Raw genomic sequence first — 27879 nt, forward strand, 5'->3', positions numbered from 1 at the left:
CCGTTTTCTTTATTTTTTCAGTACTTTTTATTTTGCCTCGTATGCCGGACTTCCCCTAAACACGTGTGCACCGCCCCGGTGAGGAGGTGGTCGTTTTCAACGCTCGTTTTTCCTCTCGGTAAGCCGTTGATGTTTGTACACGCGAGAAACCGCCGGGTCTAACGTAGCGTCCCCGATTGGCGAGTCGGCGTCCTTGGAGCTAGTGGCCCTCGAAACGCGCGCGAAAACTTGGTCCGATGAAGGAGCGGCGTTAATTCCGCGCCAAGGCTTCTCCTTCTCCCCGCGCTTTTTCCTCGGTCCATTGGCCGCGTCGCACCTGTCCTCCTGACGTCATCCAGAGCGAGCCACCAGGAAGGCGACGTTAAGTCGCCTCGGTCTTCGCAGTGATGCAACCGCCGTAGCCTGGATGTTTCAATGGGAAAGTGTCGCGGCCGGCGCGAAGTGGGAGAAATAATGGGATCGCGAGAGTGAAAAAGATTGTTTCCGTTTGTTGTTTTCCTACCCCACGTCGTTTCAACCCTTTCACGATAAGCCTTTGACGTCGGCGAGAATCGAGGGACCTGCTGATCGGCGGACTATACTTGCGCATTCTAGTCGTGCCTTCGGGTCAGAAACCAGTCGGTGAAGACACTGTACGTAAGGCGCTTGAGACTCGCCAAGCAGAGGAGTACGTCGTCGCGGACGTCCAAAAACAAAGCTTGCAGCATGTCGTCCCTTCGGTGTTTCGTCGTCGTTTGCTTCGTAGGATTTTCGGCAGTCATTTCGCACGTTGAAGCACAGGAGATCCTCTGTCCGCAGCACAGTGAGTACATAGCTGTGTCACTGTCCTCGTTTCAATTTTCACCTTCTTTTTAAATACGTTTCTCACGCTGTGCCCTCGACGAGTGACAGCCGTTCATTTAGGCAGCCTGATGCAGTAGGATCATTTTTAACTTGTAGACTGCGCAGTTTTATTGAATTCGGGGAAATTCGTGTCAGTGCAGTACGGCTGTGCGCGGACCGACGTTGTACCTTACCAGTTTGTTGTTATATGATAATTATTATTATTAAAAATGGTCTCAGATGAAATTCTGCAGTTTACGTTTTATCAACGCAACTTTTTCACAAACCACTATAGTCACAGTTACTCAAATACCCGCCGCGGCGGCGCAGTGGCTGAGGCGCTGTGCTCCTGAGCCCAAGGAAGCGGGTGCAATCCCGGCCGCAAAGGATGCTTTTCGGGTGGTGGCCTAAAGCGAAAACGTCCGTGTGTCGAGAGTTCGGCGCACGTTAAAGATCCCCAGGTGCTGAAAATTATTTCGGTATCCGGCCCTACGGCGCGCCTGATCACCTAGGTGTAGCTGCAGCGCGTTAAACACCACAATCAATCAATCATAGTAACTGAAATGTTTGGTAATTTATTCAAGTAAACGTTCTAAGTGACCTTCAGACGATACACTACGACGGCCTCCATGAGTTGAAAGCGCTTGCTCTTTCCCTGATACCAAATACATCCAGATTTATAAGTGTGGTCTCTGAACCTTTGGCCGAAGATATTGGCAGAGTCTTTCAGTGTTGTTCCCAATTATACTCCTGGCGCCTCCAAGTTTCGGGAATGTAGCATCCACTTCAAGTGGGTTCAATGAAAGCTTTTGGTAATATTTCATGAAGAACATAAGCTGTTCTCACGTGCTTGTTAACGACATTTCAAGTGTCAGGTGAGAATATCATATCCAGAAAAAAAAAATCACTTTAAGGCTTTTCTGCGCCCTAAAAAGATACATACCAGCATTTCAATCTCTAAAACCTGTTTTTAGTTGCAGGGAGAGCATGAACTTGTTTTGAAAGAAACGCAGACCAAATCCTGTACAGTTTTCCTTTCTGCAATACATGTGAGTGGTAAGGGGAAAACGTCTTATTCTAAAACATATGTTGAGTAGTTCTTGAGACAAACTATTATTAAATGATATGAGTATCTGAAATTATCTTCGTCACATCAATCCTAAATACAGCTTTTCAAGACACGGTGAAACATTTGCGCAGCACCCATTACAACCAGAATGCTTTCAGCATTTAGAAGATGGGTCGATGGCCGTTTTATACGTAAAATTGCATACGCATGTGATTGTGGGAAATTTTATGGTTTGGGGTGTTTGAACCACCCACACTCCCTCCTCTCAATAGGCCGCAGGAGTATTTTGTTTTAATTTGGAGCCGTTTGCATCTTCATGAAGAACGGCGGGATATTCAATTGGGCCCGCTGTTAGGAATAATGCTAGGGAGCCTACCTTAAGCTTTTGATTACCACCCTTTTATATCCAAATATGGAGCGCAAATTGGCTTAACCAGGGGCATATTACAGCGTTCAGCATTTATTAGCTGCTCCCTGAAAAAAGCGCATTCCGAACATGGCACGCACATTCCTGTTTTTTTATGAATATGTCAGAAAAATACCATCTACACACCGCTCTCAGCAGCTCCGTGACAAAGCAGACATTATAGGAAAAACACACATAATATGCGCATGCACGGTAGGTCAGTCACCCGACACCGTGATTGAGAGATGGTCACCTCATTACCACCGCGTCATAGTTTCCTTTCGACCTCCGTTCACGTAATAGTATTACATATGCATAATGTAGGTAACTAATTAGGAACTTCGTAACCTCGCGTCTGTGTCGACAGATGTGAGCCTCCGCATGGATGCCGCACCGTCACGATGGGTGCGCGGCATCGCACATATCTAAAAAATAATTTCCTTCTCGACTCGCCCCTCCAAAAAAAAGCACCCAAGCGAAACAAAATAAACCTAGTGAGAAACTGCGTTTCCGTTTTCCCTTCTTCCTTGCGATAAAATGAGTTGATCTAGAGGGCAATTTTTGGCATTCCATATGTTTCTCATTCTTGTAACGAACACCAATTCTGCTCTCGGGGAACAACCTTTGTCGAAATCGACACTTTTATTTCTTCTGCTTGTTGCGCATGCCTCCACACCCTTTTTCGTCACCCAAGTCGAGAAGAAGTCGGCTTGTAAATAACGGCTGGGACCTCCCGGCATTCGCCTTCATTTTGTCGAAGGAACACCGATCCAGAATGAGAATTGATGCAGCAAACTTTTAAGCCGCTCATCTCACAGACTTTTCGGGCCGTCCGTGTGAATAAAGGACGTCGTGGAATGGAAGACGTGAAAGTTAGCAAGAAGCATGGAGAAAGAAAACAAAAATAAAACAAGCTACGGCTCGAACGAACGCGACGCAGTCAATGAAACGCCAGGATACGTAACAAACACGTGCACTCTCCGTCGCCCATCACGTGGACACTACCGGCCAGCAATGGTGTTTTGCACGAAGAAAAAACTAGAGGCAAAGGATGCAGAACTGGCACCTCCGCATGCCACAGCTTCGTGCGTCATCCGCTTTTGTAGGGCAGGATTCCTTCGGTCTTTTTTACAGGGAGCAAGTTCATTTCGGCGAACCCAACCGCTCTCTAAACAGTCAAGCGTTCGTGGGCTACGTTTTCCGCCTGTGACGTGCGTGGGTGCTATCGCTCTGTCGATCTCGAAGCCCTCAAGGCCGGCACTTCTAAACTGCGAAATGCGGGGCATTGCACATATGGCACGTTGCACGCATTGCACATTTCACATTGCACACAGGTAATATACTTAGCTATACTCCGAAATATGAAAACTGAAACTCATGTGAATTTGCTTGGGGAAACAAATGTCAAGTAAAGTACCAAGGGAGCAGCGGTGAGAAATCCCGAGCGTTTCACGTGTGCAACATCTGAGGAATTATTAGTTTGCGATGATTTTTCTCATTTTTTTGTCATCGCGTATGTAGTAGCTCTTCCGAAGGTGATACCGTGTCTTGAAGAGCGCATAGTTGCAAATATGTGTATAATAAGTTACTTTTTGAGGTGCCTGTTACTGGCCTTAAGAACTTCCTCCTGCTCACCAGTATAATAAATATTTGCCTCTGTCTCTTGAGGTTACACTTTTGACTATTTGCAATTAGCTATTTCTAAGGGGTGCGAAACCAGATGCGCGAAACTAGGAGCTAATTTTATGAACTCCGATGTCTTGCAAAAGAATTGAGTGCATTCTATATTAGGTCACGATGAAACACGTTGGGTATATTCGGTTCGTACGTTCTTATCAACCTGGTTATAGGTAACGTTTACCTACACTACACAACGCGTTAAATTTTCCCCCATGTATAGCTCAGTCTCATTAAAAAAGTTCAAATGAATCCTTTTCTCCGAAATTTCAAGAAATCACTTCAAACAGAGTAGCCTCACTCAGCACAATCTTCTAAACGTTAACGGTAATGTTACGGGAACTAACTGGAATAACAGTTTTTATAGCGTGATCTACACTGGCCGAGGTTGAGCAGTTTCGCGTGGCTCCTGAAGAGCTGTGCTCCGCATGCATGAGGAGCAGTGCCCTCTCACGGCGCACAGCTGGCGCGCCGGAGCCGCCCCCGCGGCGACTGGATTAGATTGGATTGGATTGAAAACCGTTTTAGCAGCAGTGAGCGTGATAATGGAGCTAATCCTAGAGAACCCGGAAAGTTAATAATGTATTACCAGCTGAACCTTATCTCACGCTACGTATATCAGGCATAGCCGAGCTAAGCCACTGCTAATTTTGTCCCTGTTTTTTTAGACACACGGATACAGACATTCTGTATAATTTAACGTACACTCACTTTGTTTACTGTCACTTCTGCGGTGCCAAAGCTGAGTGAAAGCCAATCAGTCGAGAGTCTTCCTTCCCTCCCCTAGATACCTCCTCTAATGTAACCTTCTTCCCCAACCACAGGTCAGTCGGAATGGATGGATGTGCGGGCGAAGTTTTGTTATTCACAACGAAATTCTATACGAGTGGGTTTATGAAATTCCCATTAATGGTATTGTTTGAACACAAAACACTGCGCATTGCGTACCATAGCCTGCATTGAAGGAGGTCCCACTCGTCTCGAGGTATAGACGTGAAAAGCGTTTAAAACTGGTGCATTAGGAACGAGATGCCCTGAATATTAAAAATCCTGCCTAAGTCTGATTTGCGAAAGAAATGGCAAGATAAAACTACCGGGTACTTCGTAAATCATAAATCAGGGGGCTACGTTTATTAACCAGTGTTGACATATAAGTGCTGGGTGTTTCTTGGGTATCGTTCATACGTAACCAGGGTCAACAACTCTGATCGCGAAGCAGGAAGCTCCGCTTGCTCTTCAAGGCAGAGCCGGAAGCGTGTCAATCAACAATAAATGACGGCAGTTGCTTTCAGAGGATGTGTTTCACCCATACATGACTGTTGATTGGGATCGGCTTTGTCGTACACGGGGATGCTCATGAGTAGGCTCTAACGGTTGGCGCGAAAGTTCGCTTTGTGGCTACTGACATTTCAAAGCGAAGAGCAATAACAATAATTAGCAGTGCCTTAGCTCGGCTATGCCAGGATATATGTAGCGTGAGATAAGGTTTAGCAATCCAGTCAATCCAATCCAATCCAGTCCAGTCCAGTCACTGCTCCTTGCGCATGCGGAGCACGTCTCTCCAGGAGCCACGCGATACGGCTATCAAGCGGCTCCGGCGCAGCGTCAAACTTGGCTACTGCTCAACGGAGGCGCACAGCTGGGCACGCGCCGGCGCCAGTGTGTCTGCCGCGGCTATGACGTCACTCCCCTGGAATGCGCAGACCGGCGAAAGTGCAGACCCAATTCTCTGCATACCCGTACTCCAATTGCATTGGATTACCAATCCAATACATACAATCCAATTTGATCCAATACCATCCACATCCAATACAATCCAATCCAATGCTCCTCGCGCTTGCGCAGTACGGCCCTTCAGGGCCCACGCGAATCTGCTCAACCTCGGCCAGTGTAGCTTACGCTGCAAAAGAAGAAGGTCGGTTCCTCCTATCGCACGTTTAACAACCTCTGCCTTCAGCTCTGTAAGCCATACAGCCCAACCATAACGGAAATTGCTCATTCGAGTGACTGCATCCACCCATTACCTGCCGTCATGCAAAGGTCATAATTTCGAGGTCTGGTTGCAGCACTTCAACATCAATATATTCAGACATTTTTAATTCATAACACAAGCATAGAATTGAATCCCTGGTGAAGTGATAGGGTGCTGTTTTTTCACTGGTTTTAAAAATGCCTGAGCACTCGTAATGATGCCCTATGGCACTCTGGGTCATTCTCGAGGGAAGAACAAAGGAGATACCATAAAGACCAGCGTCCATCTAATTTAGTTTCGGACCGCAGAAGCTGTCATCTAAAGCTGCGGCTACGGTTTTAACTCGTTCCAGGTAAGAATAGTTAACATGCGTTGATATCCCAACGCAAGGGCGTTTTCGTTTTCCGCATCTTTAGAAAAGCCGTGTTTATAAATGTGAGGTCTGTATACCCACCGTCATGACGCCGGTTCGGAGCCTCATGCGAGTCAACATTTTTCAGTGAAGGGAAGACTTGCACGTTCACGGTAATAGAGCGGCGCATGATGAAATTTTTGCTATCGCGTACTTAACGTGAACAGTTATCATGGTTCTTAACGTAAACAGTTATCGAATGTCAAACCGAAGGCCGCAAGCGCTGTATTTTTGTAAAGGGTGTATTCGCACGGGATAGTGAGGCTGTGCGGCCGACTGCAGCCGGTGGCCATGTTCATGCCGATACCTACGCATTTAAAGGAATCATGCAGGCAAAAAAAAATGACAGCACCTCCACTCCGTGGATGATGGCGAGAGTGCGGAGTACGGGGACTCGAAATGACATCCAAGTTGCGGCCCGAGTGACACCCGATTTGCGCCCCGACCGTTAATCGATTTGAGCCGTGAGTTGCACCGTGATTATTCCCTAAATGAAACTTCAACTCTCAGCTCAAATCGCAGTTTGCTTGATTTTCGCTTCATGGTGGTGTACGCACAGATGGACGCGGACGGACATTGTGAGGTCCTAACGTACTCCGCACCGTTACAGGCGAGGGAGTATGCCGTTTAAATATCGGGTACTAACTCACGGTCGTAGTCCAAAAGGTAAGACGACTGACACTAACTCTGTCTCGTCTACCAGACACAGTCTCGAATCCTGCCAGTGCGTGTGTGATTTTTTTCGATTGTAAATGCTATGTGCACGGACGCGGACGGACATTGTGCACTCCTAAGGTGCTCCGCACCTAATACAAGTTTGTTTCATTCTAAAATGTTCGTGTTTTATATCCCCCCCCCCCGCTTTTCCGGCAGCAAATGATGCCATATTCACTGAGAAAAGAATCAATTTAGGTTAAAATTCAATTTAGGTTAATGATTCTCCCGCAAAATCGTGCGTTTTTGCGACGTCTCCCATGAAGTAACAAGGACGGGTATTAAAAAGAACTGCCAGTGTGTCACTAGGCTCTGCAGCCTTGCTTAACGTCAGTCCTCCCTGATAGCGCTAACATACAGAGTACCCAACCGTTGTAGGCCGTTCGTTTGTTTTTGACCGTATTTGCACCGGGCTTGTTTTTCTTACGATAGAAAGTAACCGTTTTGTGAAACATGGGGTATGCTCCACAAACAGGGTCACGTAAAACAACGTCGCTTATGCCAATCAGCCAGCTTCGTGTAACACAACTCCGAAGCAGATGACTGACATGTGCAGCTAAAATAAATATAGTGGGCCCAGTACCAACAGCAGTGCGCCTCGGTACTTCTGTTTACTTGCATTTTTGTAACTTTCATTGTATTACTGCTTTCATTCTTACTTCTGTAAAATGAGTCTGCACTAAATTTAAGCCCAAATAGCTCATTCGGCACCCTTGTAAACCAAGCCTAATTTGCGTTTGCTTTTGCCAGCCTCAGCCAATCTCAGAGCTGCCACACATGACATCATAGGTTCTCTTGCAGCAAATGAGCTAGAGGGTCGCATGGCCGTTCGCTTTTTTCCTAATTATGTAGCTTATTTGAGCAAAGTTTACGTTAAAGTGGTGTAAGTATAATTTTAACGATTACGCCTTTCGAATGAACCAAACTTGTGTTTTGTCTCCATGGACCCTTTAAAGATCTTTCCGCTTTCCCCTCGCCATGTATTCGACGAGATCCGGGCTTGCCAGCTTTCGCGGCCCCTAAAATCTGCTATGGCTAGTGCTTTACACATGTCCTGTGTGCGCACGCTTGCGCGCGTGTGTTTCTCGTACGGGCGAGACAGAGTGTATGTGGTCTGTGTGTCTGCTGACCTCTTCACCTCTAAAACCTGTCCAGCCCTTCTATTGTACTGCTGACGTGGTATGTTCGTGTGCCATCAACTAAAGATGAACCCCACTCAAAACGTTCGAACTAAAAAGCAAAAACGCAATGAAAGTGTGGTAAAGTACCACTCAAAAATCTTCTCAAAATTTACCTTTTAAGAGTAGTATTTGCAAAGCACTTGGGAACCCCTAAAAAGATGATTGAGACGTTCCCTGTTATTGATGGCATCAAACAAGAAGACAGCAGCTCTCCGAAGTTATCTGCAGTGTGTCTATCATTAATAACGGTTGTTTGAAGGCAGGCAGGGACGTTAATAAATGAACGGTACTTCAGCCCCTTTACATTCATGGACGACTTGTCTTGTTCCGTGAGTTCATATAAGACAAGGTAATCAGGATAAACAAAAAAAATGGTTGAGTACTCTTTGGGAAAGATGGGGAACTAACCTTGCGTATTACGCAATAATTCCGTTAAAAGAGGCAATATAATTGTAAGGGCAGTGAGGGTGGCTGGGAATGGTATGATTTGACGTAGACCTATACTCTATGATATCTGTTGCAATTTTCCCAGGACTAAAGAGCAGCAGAAAAGCGCTACGCTAAAATGGTACTCAGCTTCACTTCAAAAAGGCTCTTCCGTTTTTTTAAACTACAATGCAGTTATTTAAAGAGTAGGTCGATTTCATCAATTGGTTTCAAATATACGGCGTCATTTCCAAACAGTGCGTGGTTAATGAGGCCGGTCAATTGTCTACCATTAATGGCTTTATTTGTACGGCAACGGTTAGGTGGAAACTAAAAATTGAAGTTTTCCGCCTTATTTCACAGCCACATTGCTAAACCGTAATCGGCGTTTTCAGAATTTAAAATTTTGCGGTTGTTCTTCTCTCAATATGCGCTATTGCCACAAAATAAAGTCAACAACAGGTAACAGCAACAGTGCAAAAGCCATTTGAATGCGGCCCCAGGGCATGGGAGCTTCTGGAGTTCCTAAATCCATTCAATGTGATGGCGGCCTTGTAAACACTGGCAAGCAGCATGCTCAACTCTCAACTACCTCTGTTCTACTGTTTCTTTGGGCCTCAGTTAAAACGTACGACTAATCACCCCCACATTGCTTCAGCAGCTGTGAGCGAATTCTTTCAAACGCAAACCGTCAAAATAATTTGCAAATAGCGCTAAGCAACTGAACATGGCCCGGCTGAGCTCGTATGAAACTGGAAGGGTTCGCTTGCACCGTAACAGAAATGAAGCTCAAATTGCACGCCTCCTAACTGGAACAAATTCTTTGGTCCTTATTATATAAGCCCAGGTAAGAACTTCTGTAGCGATACTGCGTCCGTTCTCTTAAGTTATTTTGCCAAAGAAAGCATTTCCTAATAAATATTTTCAACTGGTTACCGGTTCTTTTCACCGACCTCATCTATTTTCTGCGTGTGCGATCCTCGGCGAGAAAGCAGCGCTTTGTGAGCTTGAAAAACGCTGATATCCCCCTTACTGCTTTGAAACCATATGTCTGGCGTGAGATCGCTGTTTAAAGAACAAATGCACTCCTTAAGACGCCGCCTACCCGGAGCGCCCGGTTCATTCGTTATGCAAGAGACGTTAGAGCGCGTAGAGGTACAGTGTGTCTAACCGCATGTGCGCACGCGTGATATATCACCAGCGGTTTACAGTGAAAGAGTGGTTAAGGCAGGCTTGGGCTTGCAAGCCACGTGCGTAAGCCAGGCTTCGGTTCTCTCTTCTCCTCTGAGTCCATGATTCTCGAAACAGGTGGTGTCCTAGAAAGCAGCTTTCGCTGCATGCGTATCTCTTTCTTTCTCTCCCTTGTTGCCTTTACCGGTGCTCTAATTTTCCGCATTATTATCCACTTGCTGACGTTGTTTAGCTCTGTCTATACAGTAGAATCTCGATACACTGAAATCGCTTAAACGGAATTGCCGCTTAAACGGAACAGTAGCCTGTAAGATGGTTGGTTTTTTATTCAGATAATGTAAACAAAAGCTATCGGTAATTGAAACTAAAATTTCCGCGTCACCGCGTAAACGGAACAGGAAATAGAACTTCTTGTCAGACCCATTGGCATGAGAATGAGCTTTTCACGGTTCCAGCTGTTTCCGTTCTTTTTTCTCCGCGTTTTTTTTTAGCCTCGTTAAACACGTAAACCTCGTATCGTTTGTGGTCAGCCGCGTTACCGCAACGAATGCAACATCGCAGTTCTTGTTCCATTCGTTCGGTGTCGATTCAAGATGCCTATGTTACAGGGCTCAGCTCCTGCCGCCTCGTTCGTGACATCGTGGCGCTATTCGCGATTCATTACCGCGTTCCCGTCTTCTCAATAGACCTTTCCAGAAACTGCAGCGCCGCTCCTTCCCCTGGCGGGCCCGCGCAAGGCGTCATGGGAACTGCGTGCGCGGGCGGTGCGAGCGGCGACGGGGTGCATGGGCGCCGCGCGCCGCGTGCGCGGAGTGAGCCCGTCAATGAAATGCTGTGCTTTCAAAGTTATGTCACGCATCAATTAAAGCATCTTTAAACCATAGAACCCAAAATAAGAAATAAACTCCCCATCCTTCTGAAACTGCTGGCACCGCGTGAGAACCTTTCGTCGTCTGCTAGCAACGTCGTCTGCTAGCAACGTCGTCTGCTAGCTTGGAGAGTGGAACCAGCTGCTGCCAGTTGAAAAGCGTCTTCGCGCTTCTGGCTGCCCGCGGGAAAAGAGAAATTCCTGAACACGAGGAAATAGAGAACAAATGTGACACTTGAGCTACCCGAGAAAAATACAAATAACCAGCTCTTGCTTCCGGCAGCCCGCGGGGAGCCGAGTGGGAAAACGAAGAAGCCCATATCATGTGCACACGCTACTCGTGATGCATTTCCGCGTGTGCAAAGCTACACTCGTTTACAACCTGCCTTAGCGTTTGTAGTTTACGCGATACTGACGATATGGCGCCAAGGAAGCTGCAGGAGGCGGACAAACGTCCTGTGTGCTCGGTTGGCACAACAATACGTTACGAGACCGGCATGTTTCATTGCACAAGTTTCCGAAGGACAAGACAATTAAAAAGGAATAATGGGTTCGCCGGATAAATCGCCAGGGTCGTGATGACCGATTCGCTTTGTGGGAGCCGTCCGAGCATCACAGGATATGTGGAGCCCATTTCAACGCGAGCGGACGCAAATGTTACATGGACCGTATGCGACCACTTTTACACACCAGGTCTTAGCCAAGAGGTGTCCTCCGGTAGACAGGCAAGCCCAGCATTATAACGTAAATTATGTTTTTATACGTTTTTTTTTGTTTCCTATGCTGCCGCGAAGTGAACGAAACACCGCCTTCCTAAGCGCCCGTCCCGCTTCCAGGCATCCAAGACAAACTAGTGATATGCAGCACTGTCGAGATACTCCTGTCAGCTCAGAGTAATCAACGCCCGTTTTGAAATGAATTTTAGCACAAAGGGCGTAACAGGGCGATAAAGCAATGCTTTCGCTCCAGCAGACAACGATGCGGTTTATCGAGCGACAGCGACTGCCTGCAGCCTGTCTCTTGCGGCATTGTGAGTTCAGCATTTCGACTATTTCTTTTCGGTCGCTCATTGTGGAATTATTATTTCCCACTTTTAAGGTATGGTGTACTTCCTGAGTGAAAACAACGGAGACAGCTCGTCATAGCTGACCCAGGATTTTTGATCGAAGATGAGCTCCGTGAACTTGGCGTTAAATTGAACAGACGTACCCCCCATGTTAAATGGTCGGCGTCAACTGACAGTAGCGGAGCAAACACGCACACGGCAGATCGCCACGCTGAGGAGACACGTTGAGCGAGTTATTCGAGAAGTGAATAACTTGAGAATACTACATGTGGTATGTTTTCCCAAATGCAATGGCTGACAAGCCAAACCAGATATGGAAAACTTGTTGCTACCTGAACAACTTAACACATGAACCACTTCTCAATCGATAAGTAAGCGAAATGTCAACTCGTGTTTTGTATTAGCGCCCTCTGAATAGTTTTACCTTTTAGTCGGTATTGGTTAGTTTTGCTAACCGAATAAAAGTGTACGTGTCTTTTATTGCAATGATACCATACTAGCTGCCTCGTCTTTTTTCGACTGAAATAAACATTTCTATTTTCATATTTACACACAGCCGAAAACAGCAAAAGAGCTCAGGATTGCTCAATGAGACTTACCGCCTCTTAGGCAACAGTACTTGAAGCGAATACAGACATAGTGTAGCATGAATCGATGGGATACACACTGCAACTCCCCAAAATGCAGCAGTTTGTTGAAGAAATGCGGGCTGTGGTAAGAATGCGTAAGTTTGAAAAAGAAGCCAGTTATCAAAACAGCTGTCCAGGATAGCAGATGTTCTGCATGCATCACACAATGTTAAACGCCGAAGCTGCACCGTCAACAAATGCTGCCTCCACAGGCGCTGCCGCGCACGGCACGGTTTGGCACGGTAGAGCTACATGAAGCGGCGGCGGCGGCGGCGGCTGCTGCGGCGCTCACAGTTCCCAGGCTGCTTTGCGGCCGCCGTTTGGGGGCGCGCGCAACTTTCCGGAAAGGTCTATTGGGTCGATCGTAAGAACTCGCGAAGTTGAGGCCTCTAGTTTCTGTGAATATGCAGTTGCAAGGTCTCAAACAAAAATAACTGATGCATTTTGTAATGCACAGCGACTCATTGTTGCCAGACCAATTTTGTGAAGCTGTGCCTAAACGTCTTGGAGTTTTCTTCCTTTCTAAAAAACTATCAGCTACATTGACGTTATAGTGGTAAGAGTTCCATGAAATCGTATTAAGAGAGTGCACGCACATAGATTTTCACTTTCACGAATCTATATCAGTAACCGGGACTCCTGTTAAACGGAACTATTTTTTTAGGTTCCTTGATGTTCCGTTTATCGAGTATACTGTAGCTTCTCCCTTTTTCTCTGTCTTCTTGTTTGAACTGACAAGCAGTGAGGGCGTACCAATCATCCTGATTAAGAGTTTTACTCAAGGGACAGATTAGGCTTTACTTTTCCGAGCCGACAGACTCGTTTTTCAGCGTTCTTTCTTATATTGTGGTGCATACAATTTACATAAACGAAGTGTACCAGCGCGCCTTCCTGTGCAATCGACACGGGGAAGGTTCTGCCGCGTTTGGCGACAAGCTAGACATTGCGTGCAAACGTTGCCTTCCCGTCTGTTCTGGAGACAGTTTGCCGCTCCCAGTGTGTCGCGGGTTCACACTAAAGTGTTTCCGCTTCCCTACTGAATGTGTTGCATAGCACCCACTTTAACGACACGCCTGACGTCAATGATAAACCCCTCCATGCTAAACCGCCCGTATTGTGCAACGTGTCCGAGCGGAGTTGTCGACGAAGGATTTTTTATGGTGTTAAGTGACGTAATCGGCTGGTGTGCTCCTTTCATATGCTTGGGGCATAGTCCGGTTCTGTACCTCCGTGTTCGCACGCCGTTCAAGACGTAGCGTTAGCTACCGAACCTTGGCCTGCAGGTGCCTATGTGACGGGTCCACTAAGGCCGTGTGAAGCAGCGCTAGAGTTCGGGGCTTTCCTTTGACGCCTTCAGGGCTGCGTCGCGTTTATGACCAGTCTTGCGCGGAGGTCACTCCATTTTTAGCTGAATGTGCTTAGACTAAAATGCGTGTTGTAAGCGTTGCGAAATCACGATAGTCTTCACGTATGCCATGTACACGCGACGCCTCAGCTCCGGCCACACCATTACTCCGGCGCAGTTTGGTGTCGGCTGTGTCGCAGAGACCGATCGAACTCATGCGTGACGAGATGGCGGCTTCCGATGGCGTCACGGTTGTCTGGATAACGACGGTGCAACCTTTCCTGGAAAACCGCACAACTTTAAATAGCCGTACTGCTCGCAACCAGCGGTAACAGCCGCAGAGTTGGTTTGATTTTTGCGTGAGAGTGAGGCTGAATAGAATAATATCCCTATCTGGTTTTGCTGTAGCCCCCGACAGCGGATTTCCCCGCCAGAAGTTCTTGTTGCTGGCGAGTGTGCGAATATTTCCTAAAAACATGATTTATGCGCTAAAAGACATAGACATATGGAAGAAGACCGTAAAAGCGCTGTGCCCTACTTTGTGTTGCCTTTTGCGTCCGTATTTCTTAGTGCTTTGATAAAGTTTTCAAGGACTTATCCGAGCATGGGCACGTGCTCATAAAAAGAGCATAGTCCATTTACGAGCACCATGCATTCCGCTGAAGGAGGAGAGGAGTGCGCCGTAGGAGTTGAAAAAACATGTCACGGGTAAACTGATACACCAATACCACACGTAAGACGTTCGTGCAAAAACATACAGCACGTGTAGGGCAATGACTGTTCCGTTTTTTGTCTTGCCTTTGTCGTTAACAGATACGGCGAGATTAATTTCGAATGGATGCTGAGCCGGTGCATAAATTTTTAACGACATGAAGGGCACGATTACTCAGTATTTAAATATATTTTCAATGTAAAACCCTGCCAGTGAATGGGTACAGTTGTGCCAATTGAAATAAAGAGCAAAGCTTTTCGCTGCTGTTTTACGGCGTAGCTATATTTCGATTTCTGAAAGGCAACCATGGTACATTTTTATTTCCCTAATAAATCAGGATACATATGGGACAACCCAGAAGTGTTACCCCTATAGTGCAGAATTGCGAAAGCTTCGATCGAAAAGAATAATTTGCCCAAAGTGTTTTTTTTGAAATATGGTGCACAAAAGAAATCCCATTGTTGTGATGATAAATTGAGATTCCCAAATATTTTTCCAAGGACAATGCCAACCTGTTCATTTTAGAACGCCTGCGAAACATTTAACCAAATTTTTTTTGCTCTCTAACAGGCATTGTGACTGTTTACTGTGAAGTTATTTTCGAATGTCTTTACCTTAGCATGAATGTTAATCGGTTTTTTTGTAAAGTGTGTTTTTTGTTCACCTGGTTTTGAGAGCAACTCCTTTTCGCATACACTTCAAACGAAGAGGCCGAATCGGTACATGAGGAACGCCGTGCAAATGTCAGACAGATTCAGGCAAGTTGTTGGAATACTGCAAATATCAGTAAGGGCCTGTCAAAGAGCTCTTATTCGTATCACCAACTGTAATGTGTTTATCTTATCGTACACTTGTGAGCATCAAGGTCCGCTTCGGAGGCGAAACACAGTAAGATGCCTGAAAAAATTCTAAAAAATACCGTCAACCCGCGCACGTTATTCATGGAGCCATTAAAGCTTTCAATGACAACTAGTTGCATAACTGTAGCCAGACTGCGACGGAAACCACTTATAAGAGGGAGGAATGCCGTTAGTTTCGACATATTTGCTGAGCGATTTTATCAGAATGAGCTATGTAATAAACAACTACCTCTATTTTACTGCAGAAAACCCATCACAAGCATAGTACTCTGGGAAAATGTTGGGCATGTCCCATTTGGTCGGGACATAACAATTGATATTGAAAATATAAGGAAATTGTATTTTTACAGTATTTACAGGCATTGTTCTACAAACCTGTTGGGAATTCCGTATGGCCCACCACAACTTTTGATCTGTGTTGAATATAAATGAAGGCGTACGGCACTCAGTTATCACTGCTTAATATAGAGCCATAGCTAAAGGGTAGTGGAAACGACCCTCTTGCTCCATCATCTGTACTGGACACAGGCAGGAAGTCATAGTTGGATAAGTTAGCCTTCTTTATCTCCTACCTGGCTGGTGCCCATCAACGCGCGTTGTTTGTGAAACTGAGATGTTGTGTGAATTTCAAACGCCAGACTCCGTAAAATTGCTTCTTGTCCTTTGGAATAAATGCGTTGTTCTGCCTTTTCTTCTGCGATGAGCAGGACAAGTTTTTCATTTTTTGGTGGTACTGTGAACCGGACGGACGTGACTTGTTTCAAATATGAGTGGAAGTAAAAGGTACTTCGCCGCACTTGGTGTTTCTTCGTGATTGAAATCATGCCCAGCCTTTGAAAACAAGATCACAGTTGAAGGGTGAAATGGTGGGCCGGCTTTTTATCTGTGTTTATACAGCCAATAACATGTTTATTGCATGCTGCCTCAAGTCATACAATTCTGCCATCCCGGAAAACCTTTGGAAATTGGTATTAAATATCCGCCAGTATTAGCACCAGTTGATTAAACCTTTTAATCTCCTGCTGCAATTCGTAAGCATTCGAAGGGGCTACGCGCGCATGACACCTGTGCATTTTCAAGAATTAGATTCGGCAAGAAATAGAAGCGAAAAATTTCCCCGAAGCTTCATGGGTTCGTAATTACTTTCGTTGGAATAATTTGAGATCATTCCTTCAATTCAGCACCAACATCCTACTAAGGGTTGCCTTGCAGACATGAATTGATACCAAAATGCGATCTTGGTACACATTGCTGTAGCGTTACTCTGAACACCCGATTGATTCGTGCCATCAAATTTACTGGGTGGACGCTCCACTCTCGGTGGTTACTTGCCGACAAGAAAATATATGCGCAGGGTTGACATGTGCCAGTCACGCGTTACAGCGGCAGCTGTAACAATCGGGTATTCTCTGTTTTTTTTTACATTTCAGTTTGTCAAGAGCAATAAAAAAGCCTCTTGAAACCTGGCCGTCAGCAGCATGAAAAAAAGGTGCTGCATAGAGCATCTGGGGAATTTTAGGACTTCTCAGTATAAAGTAAGCGCAACCTAAATCCGCTAACAGAACGGACCATACAATGCCAAGGATAAGTCATTTATACTGCTGATAATATAGGACACCACAGACTTTTGTTAACGTGCCCTCTCGTCAAAGGCGCCAAGAAATTACTGCTGCAAAGATAATTTCACGAAAGAATGAAAGTACCGGTGATATACTCGCACGAATTACTGAATGTGTTGTGCAGATATTATGGTGATAACCATATAGACTGGGTTCGGCGGCATGGCGAAAGAAGTAAAGAGGGCCCATGTTCGTGGGAGATCGGTTATTATTTCGGCACTTACAATCGGCAAGACTTCTCAGAGCTGTGCTAACATAGTTACAGAAATGACGCACTGTGGTAGGCGAGAAATTCCATCAAAAATGTGAATAGTGCTGCGTGGCCATTTTGTCACTAGGGCATTCATTGTATTGCCTCTAAAGAGATTACGAAATGAGTTTTAAATGTTCTGTAATAACTAGATTACAATCTCCCAACGTGCCGTCTAGGCAACGACATTGATAGCACCAACACTACTGCTGTTTTCAGACTGGCTCATAGAGAATTTGTAGCGTTGTAAGGCAAGCTAGGTTTAGTATAATTTCCCAATATTTCTCGCAGAACCTGCCACACAGTACGCCTTAGAGTATCCCTATTTGAATAGCAGCTAGGACTATCCTTCCAAACTGGGCTCACCACAAATAGTTTTGTAACTGCAGCGTGCCACTAATGCATCCCATTCCTGTTGATCCGGCTGTTTCAAACTGCATTCTTCTGTCCTCGTGCTTTAAAGTAGACGCATTTCTATAATCAGCTGCTTTCTGCTGCTCACTTTCAACAAATTTTACAACCTAGTCTAAGGAGTTACTGCCATTCCAAGATTGGTGCTTACGAATTGTACAAAACCCCATAGCGTGAGCGCGTCACCAGCTTGAAAACGTCTCACTTGCCGCAGTTTTTCACACTGTTCTGGCTCGATCGTCACGCATTCGCTTCTTCTAAATAGCATTCTTTCTGACGTTTTGATGATATCTTCATTTACAAACGTTGCTAACCTCATTTCAGCGCTTATATTTTGCCTTTTGTGTATACAAAAGGCTCACAAAGTGTTTGTCTTTTTTGTATCCTTTCTCTGATGTTAAACACCGTTGACATGCTTAAACATCCTATCTATTTGACGGTGAAACGATCTGTAATGCCCTATAGATCACCTTTTCACGTTCACTGTCGTTACTCAATATGTACGGATCTCGATGTGCGAACAGAGGTCTACTGATGTCTGTGAACTATGATGACTTTGGTGCGTGGAAATTATACTATATAGAAGTGTGGTCGCGGACTTTACGTTATGAACTTACATGTTTTGTAATTATGCAAATTACGCTAATTCGCGACCAGCGCAGTTCACCTCTCCAGCGGGTCCCGTCCTGTGCTTATGTAAAGTGTTGACAACATGACCGGAAGTTTATGCCAGGTCATGCGTAGATGCATTTCCTTTCACGGGGTCAATTACGTTAGCTAAGGTTAAGCGATTACTTCCGATTAGCTTGTAACATGTGCCTCCGAAGATTTATATCATACTCTCAAGCATTACGAATTCCCTTTTATGGCGAAAGCATCGAATGACATATCGAACAGAAGGGCACACCCGCGTTGAAAGCCCGCTCCTAAACCCACCTGACTGTAAGACTTTTTTGAGAACGCGTCTCTCGCATTAAGAGAACACAAGCTGAAAGGCAGAAGTGACAGTCAGCGACACCTTGGTATGCGGAAACCCACGTCGAAAGTAGAGAGGGCTCCAAGCACGAGCTCCGCTCGCCTCTACCAGTGGCGCTGCATGCAGCAGCCAGCCAGGGCACCCTCCCCGCCCGCGGAATTCTCACAAGTACGGTCCTCGTGAAATCCGTCTACAGCCGATATTCTGACGTAAAAAATCATGCACCCCTTCATCTAACGACGACGGTGGTTGAACGCGAAGCCTTCTCGTGACAGATGCTTTGGTTGTCGTCTGAGTTTTGACTGAGTGTCGATCATGTCAAAAACGGAGCAATCGGATAGACGCCGGCTTCATAACGCGAGGAACCCAGGTTGCATTCCGGTCACGGGAAGCGTTCTTGAAGCAAAGCTTCCCAACTCTACCAGCCAATGGCTTCCTCGTGACGTGATCCACAAGAAACTCCCGAGCAGGCTGAATAAAACTACTCGCACTGCCAGGGATCAAACCTTGGCCCGAAGACAAGCGCACCGAGAGCTCGTAGTCTCAGCGAATGAGCTATCTACGCAAAAACACGTGGAGACGGAAAGACAGACGCTGGTTTTGATTCAGCGGCTGCGGAGGAGGTGGGCGCTTTTTGGAGGCGACCACAGAGTAAGATAAAGACCAGCGCCAACTTCGCTCTCTCTGACGGGCCCTTAATGTCCCTTACTCACGGAGCAGAGTGTAGATGGCGCGGCGAATGGGCGCTATTACCCAACGCCACCCCCCCCCCCTCTCCCTCCCCCCGCGCGCCGGAACCTGCTGACCCTGGCGGGCGCGACGGCGGGATGGGTTCGTCTGCTTTAGCGACGGTTGTTTCGGGCCTGTTCTGGCGCAGCTTTACGTCCACTACGCGCTTCCTTCTTATGGCTTGATTAACTCGTTTGACAGCACCTCCTGGGTAACCCGAACCCGACGAAATTAAGCGGAGTGGTCGTAGGGAAACGATACTTAATGATTGACTTGTTTAATTGGCAAAAAAGGGGATCCCTAAGATCACATGCCGAATTGTTTCGGTGTCTGCACTTGTGCCGCGCGGTGGTGTAGCCCCAAGCTAGCACATCAGGGTGTCTAGGTTCCGCTGTCTCACTCTTCGAAAGACGCTCCTCTCCGTTTTCTTTCTGCCTACGCACGGTCGGGTTACAGCGGCGGCGTTCGCCGCTCTAGCCCGGCTGGGGTCGTCGCTGCTGCGTTCGGGACTTCGCTCCCGCGAATCCCAGGTAACGGCTGGCAGAATCTCGTGCTTCCCTCCTTGAGAGCCACGTGTGTGAATTTAAGTGACGCCACATGGGAAATTGTTGCGGGTGTCGTTTAAAGCTTTGCTTTCCAACCACCTTCACAGCCTGGATTGGAGCCATTTTTTGTTTTCATTTATCATGGAAACATTCTTGCCGCCCCAACAAAGACGAAGCAACAGCAGGTTCAATTAGAACGTCTTGTTTTGCTTACAGAACACCTTGAAGGCGAGGTGAACAAATGCAAGGAGCTCCTGCCAGACCTGTCCGGCAAGAAGGACAAGGTGAGAGTTTCGACTGCATTGCACGGCTTTCCGCACTACGCACGTAGTAGCGGAATGGCAACGATGCAAAGTTTTCCAGATACTCAATGACGTTATTTGCGTATTTGGAAGGGGAGCGGAGAGACCGACCGGATGCACACGCTAGCCAAGTGCAACGCATTTATTTGGTTACACAATAAAACATTCAAACAAGAACGAAGGGAACAGTGACTGCTTATACACAGGCTGCAGCCTCTATCAAACCGAGGAATTGATGTCATGTCGAAAAAAATGCGACAGCAGCGCGGAAACGGGGCAAACAGCCAAGCTCACCGTCCCACGTAGCTTATTCTTGGTTCGGCTACGTTTATGCGTGGTAGTGCTTGGGGACCCGGTCAAGTTTTCTGCGTGGTTTCGTCGTTAGGGCCCTAAAGAGCAATGAGGTATCGGTCATTACAGTGTGCACAATGTCCACTAGCTCGTAACTCCGGATCCTCTGCAAATCGCTGACGTTTCTCTGCTGCTACACCGGCGCTATATTCGGTATTGGACCGAAGTAGTCGCATCCGTACTCGCGGTGGACTTCGGCCACGCTTCCTCCTCTTTGGGAGTGACGCTATTCTTCTGTCGCCCCATCTTCCCTCAGTGGGAGACCAGGATGTTCTGCCGCCGCGGCAGTGGAGCGGTGCCGCATTTTTTACTCCCTAGGTGACGTCACGGCTTGGCTCTGAAACTGCGCATGCGCGTCCTTCGTACGGTTCGGTGAGGCAAAGCTACTGTGACTACGGTGCCAGCGCGTGCTATGACGCCATCGCTCTGCGAGGTTTGCTGCGCACGTTCGCCGGCCTAACCACCAGCTTAAACAGTACGTACGTTAAAGGCACTCATGGCCCGCCGCTGACAGTTTGGTTCTATTGAGCGTATGCTGCGTCACACCGATAAACAAGCAGATACCACAACAGCCGGGAAATATTTATCAGTTTTTCTGCGGCATGTTTTTCTCTACATCAACTCTGGCACCCTAAAAGTTGCAGACACTTTACAAAATCAACAGAATAGCACAGCGACAGTGTGGCGCATAGATATTGGGACAAGGAGTGCGATATCACTTACTCAGAAACTGCAGATAAGCTCCTCTTTTGCCTCAGCGCCCTACCCACCGGTTACGCCGGGTAAATAGCAAAATCGTAGGGATGGTAAAAAGCTCTACGAGTTCTATTCATCTTTGGGGACTGACCAATGCGTATTAAATGAGTATCATATCAAATTATATCTTAGTATAGGACCTGGATTGTAGGAGATGTGGTAACAAAACCACAACATCCTATTCTCAGTAATATCGCACACATTCTCACAAACGATTGCCGAAAGTCTAAGCGGCTAATTTCAGTGAGAAGTGGACTCCAAACATATTTTTCAACGGCCTATATACAACGCCACAAACCCTCCAATGGTATTAGCATGGACTTCGACATTATCGTGGTCCCGTAGCGATTGCACATACGGATGGGTAGTTGCTCAAAATAAAATGGTGCAGCATCGCCGCAGTCTGGGATCGCTCATATGTTACGCGATCTTCATATTCGTACCCTTTGTGAAAGTTCCAGCCGTCGCGTTTATATATAAGACTCTAAATAAATAAGGGCCGCTAAAGAATCTTGGTTAAATAAATTCAACCGTCTCTACGCCATCCCGCAGCAGAAGACACACCGCTATACATTAGTCCCCTCTACGTAGAAGCACTGGAACGAAACTGAGACCTGTCATTTCTATTCCGCTACATCCTGTCGCTTAGGGAGCGCCCTCTGTCCGCACCCCTTTAAACTGCTCGAAACGTCAGGGTGCACTTGGCGGTGATATCAATACTGAAAGACGTCATGGCGTGTAGCCTTTTCATATTATTACGAGGAAGGCACAACGAATAATGGTGTATTTCCCCCTCCAATCATGTAACCCCCGAGAGGAAAGGCACCGGGACGGCGCTTTTCCGACGGGAGTTACGTTCTAAGGAAGATGCAGCGCTACCGCATGCTTTGGGGTCTTTCATGCGGGAAGACTATGTGCCTGGGCCATGCCGGCTATGCTCCTAGCGCTTAGGGGAAACGAGGAGGACGATGAGGATTCGCTCTCGCTCGTACCGCGGCCACTTGAATCGGATGAATATTTGTTCCTTTTTAGCCGCAGATTCTATCGTCGTCGAAGAAGGCTGCTGGAGGTTCCCCTGCGGCGTCTTGGACTGCCATTAACTATGCCAGTGCTTTTGTCTTTCGTAGACGCGAAGCTAGGCCGTGGCCATGGCGATGTTTGTCACGTCATCCATTAGTTCATTTCAGAGACGGCTCGCCTGCGTTTTTAAAACAATTCCGATCAGGCTTTCTCGTTCCTCTTTCTTTTTCTATTTCTTTCTTGAATCTACATACTAAACTCTTTCTTCGACTGTACTGTTTTGCCTTATCTGGTTCTTTTTAATTAAAAAAATCTCCTTGGCCAATCCCCCTGACTGGGTATGCGGCAGTTAATGGGCCACCACCACCACCTTGCATGACTTGTGAGCACTGCTCTGCTGTAAATAACTGGCAATACACCATTATTCGTTGTCCCTTCCCCGTAACAATATGGAGCATGGACATGGCAAGTAGCCGTGCCTCCATCGGTAGCGTGACTATCACAGTCCTTGCATTTTACCCACAAGACGAAGACACAACAAAGCAGTTGGTAGCCATTCCTATAACATAGGCACTAATATTTACTTACGAAGTCGCCATGCCAAATGTGTGACCGCGTGATCCAGTGCCGCTACTGTTTGTTGCCTGCCGGCCCTCTCTGGGCTGTCCTCCTCGCAAGCTGCCATTGAAGCAGCCACGTATGCTAGCAGCTGTTGTCCTCTCGCCTTGTGGTTTCAGCCACTGCCGCCATTATGGGAGCGCACAAGCCACGTAAGGCCTAATAGGTAACGTGGTTTCGTGGTCGCAACATGGCGTTGTCGCCGAGCCCTAAAAAGAACGACAGTCTAATTGCCACCCTTTGATATGAGCGCCTTTATTGCAATGATATACGTAGGAGTTACCGCCTACGGCTACACCCAAACAATCGCCACGCCGTTAACGGTTTTTTATCTTGCCCAGCTTTTCTAACGCTGCCTCTAGGCGCAGACCGTCTCTTCCAGTCACAACACGTCGGAAAATTATATCCTCGCCTGCGGCTATACAGTAAGCCGCTGGCCCGCAAGTACCAAGCGGTGAGAAGCAGATGGGGAGGAAGCAGACCGTCCTTGGAACTGACCGCAGTGCCACGCGAAATAAATTATTTTTGAAGTTGTGGCATAGACGAACCAGGCAGACGTTGGTGGCTAGTATCCACAACTCCACCATACATGACGCACTCGGCTAGACAGGAATGAGACAGTGGGTCACTGGCATTGTCTTGCTACTGCTATCTCTGGCTTCCTCGCGCAAGATCCCGCTGTGGAACGCAATGTGATATATAACGCCTTGGGCAATCGGACGCCTCCGAACGAGCCGCTTTACAGTGAAGCTGTTTATGTCGAATCACTGCACTTCTTGCACCCCCGTGGAACCAAAACTCGCGGACTTGTGTTCATGATATGGGAGAATACATACAAATGAAAAGAAATGTCTGGGGTCCTCCATATATTGATATGACGTAATATATTGCCGTTATACAAAGTCTTCTCAGCAATGCCTTTTTGTTTAGAGGTGCAGCCGACTTGGAGGTCGGTGCAGGCTTGGTCTTTATAAGGTCGCTTTCGCACATTGCGTGTTGTGCAGTGAAGCACGGCAATCTACGGAGAAAGCATAGTCACAGCCCCTATTTACACTCCTATGCAATGCCGACGCCTCTCTCAAGAGTCATGTTTTCTACTCGCCATGCACGGCGCCTGCTTCCCCCCTGCTATTTTTATCCAGAATGGGGGGGGGGTGAGGGAGGAGGTGCGTGCATTCTCAGGTAGACATCACGCACTCGCCGTAGACATACTCGTACTGCTGAAGGAAATCTGAACGTGGACGTCTCACGGCCCGATGCGACCTGACTGCGGTCCTCCGTAGTCAAGTGCTTTGGGTTCAATCCGAAATCTTTCAAAGTTTCAGTCAGCTTATAGGCCAGGAAGTAGGCTCAATCAGATATTACAAACGTGTCTTATTTGGTGCGCTCCTCCGACTCCACGCAGCTTCCCTGATCATTCTTCTTCACAGAGTAGAAGGGAAATGGTTTTTTGGTTTACAGATGTAGGATGTCCGTTTATTCTACTTATTTTTTATTTTTCGCTCATTGGGCAATCTAAGGCTTTCACCTTACTCTCTCAGGCTCTTTAGAGTTATGCAAAGTGTTCTTGCCCCGAAAGTATTAATGGAGACCCTTTCTTTTTGTGTATATGCGTGGTATATGCAGCCCCTTCGAAAGTCGCGAGGGGCAGCCGTCCTTATGCACTTCATCGCAGTTCATGAATGGCCAACAGCATTCCAACAGGTCTTGTTAAAATTTCCTTCTTAATTCTCAACTTTTTTTGCAGCTTGCAGCGCTGAGCATTCGATACAGTCTGCGATGCGCCCGAGAGGTTGATCCCGACATCTCCATTCCCGACATTAAGGACAGGCGCTGTAAGAACGACGATGCTCAGGACTTTCCACGAAAGGTCAGTCTAAAAAAGAGTGGGTAATGCGCAGGTTTTCTAAATGTCTCTAACAATTTTCAACAAACTAACATGGCTATGTTGGAACGTTCGTAATTTTGAACCATTTGTTTCTTTTGTCTGGATATTGTTTGCAGTTCTACCAGTGCTGGAATAGGCTTTTGGACACAGACCAGCTCTTGGTAAGTGTACCTCAATTGCTTTTGTATCCTAACAGTTTGGTAAGCGTACTATATATGTATCTGGTTCTTACGCAGCTGGTACGCTGTCAACTATCACAGTTACTTGAAATAGGAGTTGCGAAACTCCCCTGGGCCCCATTCATCAAAAAGCGGCCCTAAGGTTGCTCCACTCTTGGATTTTCCGTACAGTGGCGCCATCTCTTGGTGACAAAATAAACTACGCAACGTGCTTCGCCGCTCGAAGACGTGGGCGAAGAATGGGTGCTTACGTAAATTTGTAATGCCGAAGGAGCAGAATGTGTTCAACCATGCAAGTGTTTTATATGCATTTGAAGCAAGAGCAGTAAACAAATGCGACTGTGGTCAGCGAGATGCGTCGGCGTTTGCACATTGTCGTCTGCTGCGCGTCATCTGCGGTTTTCCGGCGACAAGAAAAGAATTAATAATTCGCTTCAACGGCTTTACCCAAACTTGAAGGGACAATTTAGAGCCACTTTGATCAGCTACTGGATTAGTTTTGTAATACAGTGTGCTGTAGGCCGAGCGACAAGTGCCCGGACAAGCGGACATTGGTTGAGGCAGTTGCGCAGACGCAGAAACAATCGCAACATAAAAACTGGAGCTAAAAAAGCAATGAATAACCTATGAAAGTACAAAAATAAAGACTTATGCAACTTTAAAATAACGTTTGACATTAAATTGTCAGATCGAATAATTAGTGTGTTTGTTTTATAGCGCGTGCGATGGCCACGGTAGCGCCACCGTATGCATGATCCAAAGTGGGGGGGGGGGGTCCAAGTGCGGGCCGTTTTTTTTTGAGGCGGAGTTTCGCAACTGCCTACATCGAAGAGCTTTGGTCAACTACAGGTTGGCACGTTGCAACGAATCGGCCAATTTTGTTGCGCTGAAACAAGAGGACCATAAGGTCAAAATACAACTTTGGGTCATTCTAACGAGTGTGTATAAAAATATCCATTTCCCTAGTTTGAACGTATTAATCAAGCAATTAAGCTAGGCAAAATGTGAAACCACTGAAAAAGTGTCCAACTACCAAAGATTTCTTCGGGCTGCCCCTATGACGCCACAAGGAGTAGTGTGTTTGGCAAAACGTATTTCCAAGACACCTTACTATGCGATTCATTGGCCGCCTGTTGCCATGGGTCCCGTAGTGTAAATGCTGGCATGGAGTTTATTCGTTGAATAATGTTTTCCATCTCCTTAATGGTGTCTCTGGTGAAGTTTTGTAGGGAGACATTTGAACGCTTCCAAATAGTATGTTTTCAGGAAAGGTCAGAACAATACCGAAGCATATAGGTCTTATTAGCGAATCTGCCTTCCAATGCGTTTGCTTACGTACATCAGTTCGCGGGTAGAAGCTTAAGAATAAATTTGAAAAATAGAAAGCTCAATGATTTAAGCAAATGCGCCCCTCGCTCGAACCACATTTTGATGGTTTTAAACGCTACTTCTGCGTCACGGTAAAGTCCAAGACCCAGAATAATAATTCCACACAATTTCTGAAATTTATTTTACGTGGGTCTGCGGGCGATAAAGATGAATAAAATCCAGAGGTTTCGAATAAACATTTTGGAAGACGTACAGTCACTAAAAAAAAACCGGACCAGTCTGGGCTGTGTTTCAAGAAACCACACTGGAAAGGCGAGTGTTCTGTCAGCCATAGTGGTAGGCATACCAGTCACATTTACGCTTATGTCACATGCCCTGAAGACCAATTCCTCCTCTGGAAAAAACGTGAAGCATAAGGGCACGAGTCCATTTTATTTTACACAATTGCGAACTCGCACTGTTCAAGCTTTATGTAGAATTGTTACGCACTTGTTTGTGCCATTAGGGTGGATCTCAGACTCAGCGCTAAACATCCACTGGCTTCGTGAAGGTTGTAAGAGGAAGCCTAGTGCCGGATGTTGTAACGCTCCTCGAGAAAACAACAGTACCTTTCTACTGACGAATGGTGAAAATTTGCGGCGCCGTTGACGATGTCTGCTCTCTTATTTCTGCAGACCAGAGTTGGATTCAGCAATGAAGATCTCGGCAAGTTTAGGGACGCTGCAGTGAGTGACGATTTCTTTTGACTTGCATGTAATGCATTACATTACCCAAAAGCATAATGACCAAGCTTTGTAAAACACTGACAACCTGTGTGCCCCCATCAATAGTTGGTAAAGGTAGAACGAGTACAACAATTTGCCGTATGAACAACTAAAGTAGCCTGGAAACAGTTTGCTTCCACTTGTCGAACTCAACTTGTCGTTTCGGGGCTTTGAAGAAAATGAAAAGAAGCGCCAATATTCCCTGCTATAACGGCGGAGACAGCATGAAGCCGCAATTTCGGTGCCATTACACTATTGCTTCGCACGCTTCATGATGAAGTTATGGCAACACTAGGAGAGTTGATATGGGGACCGTAGTAGCGCACAAGCTCCAGAAATAGTGGGGAAATTTTAATTTTATATGCGACAGGTGTATGGTTACTCTATAAACGCGGCACAAGCAGCTACAGAACACAACAATTCTGTACGAAGGGCCAACTACACTTCGAATTCCGCTAAATGATTGCGTGTATTTGGTTAGCGCCTGCTATTTGGCCCCTAAAACAACGACCTTATTATCATAGAGGCGTACGTAGGCCCCACTACAAGCGAAAGCTCAGGTTTCATTCTACAACTTTAACAACCTGCCCTTTGTTTATATTTCGTGCACTCACATTACCTTATCTGTTCAATTCTTTTTTTCAGAAATGCGTCAATAATGTCATCGAGAAAACCTGGGATCACGAAGCACAGTCATGAACGCAGGAATTTCCGAAGCCTACGCGAAACTTCTCACGACGCTGGTTATCTAATCTGTACAAAACACTCAAATACAGTTGGAAAGCCAATTAA

The 27879-nt window shown here is 46.5% G+C and overlaps 1 protein-coding gene across 1 annotated transcript; it reads left to right on the forward strand.

Moving 5' to 3' along the window:
• Positions 1-506: 506 nt before the first annotated feature.
• Positions 507-27879, forward strand: LOC144166392 (uncharacterized). Its single transcript, XM_077695911.1, has 6 exons — positions 507-802; positions 20097-20164; positions 24675-24797; positions 24932-24976; positions 26998-27048; positions 27733-27879. The coding sequence occupies exons 1-6, from the start codon at positions 706-708 to the stop codon at positions 27784-27786; spliced, it is 438 nt and encodes a 145-aa protein (XP_077552037.1). The 5' UTR covers positions 507-705; the 3' UTR covers positions 27787-27879.

This window comes from Haemaphysalis longicornis, unplaced genomic scaffold (assembly GCF_048455015.1).
Source record: "Haemaphysalis longicornis isolate Haplotype H1 unplaced genomic scaffold, Haemaphysalis longicornis Haplotype H1 scaffold_17, whole genome shotgun sequence".
Taxonomy (NCBI): Eukaryota; Metazoa; Arthropoda; class Arachnida; order Ixodida; family Ixodidae; genus Haemaphysalis; species Haemaphysalis longicornis.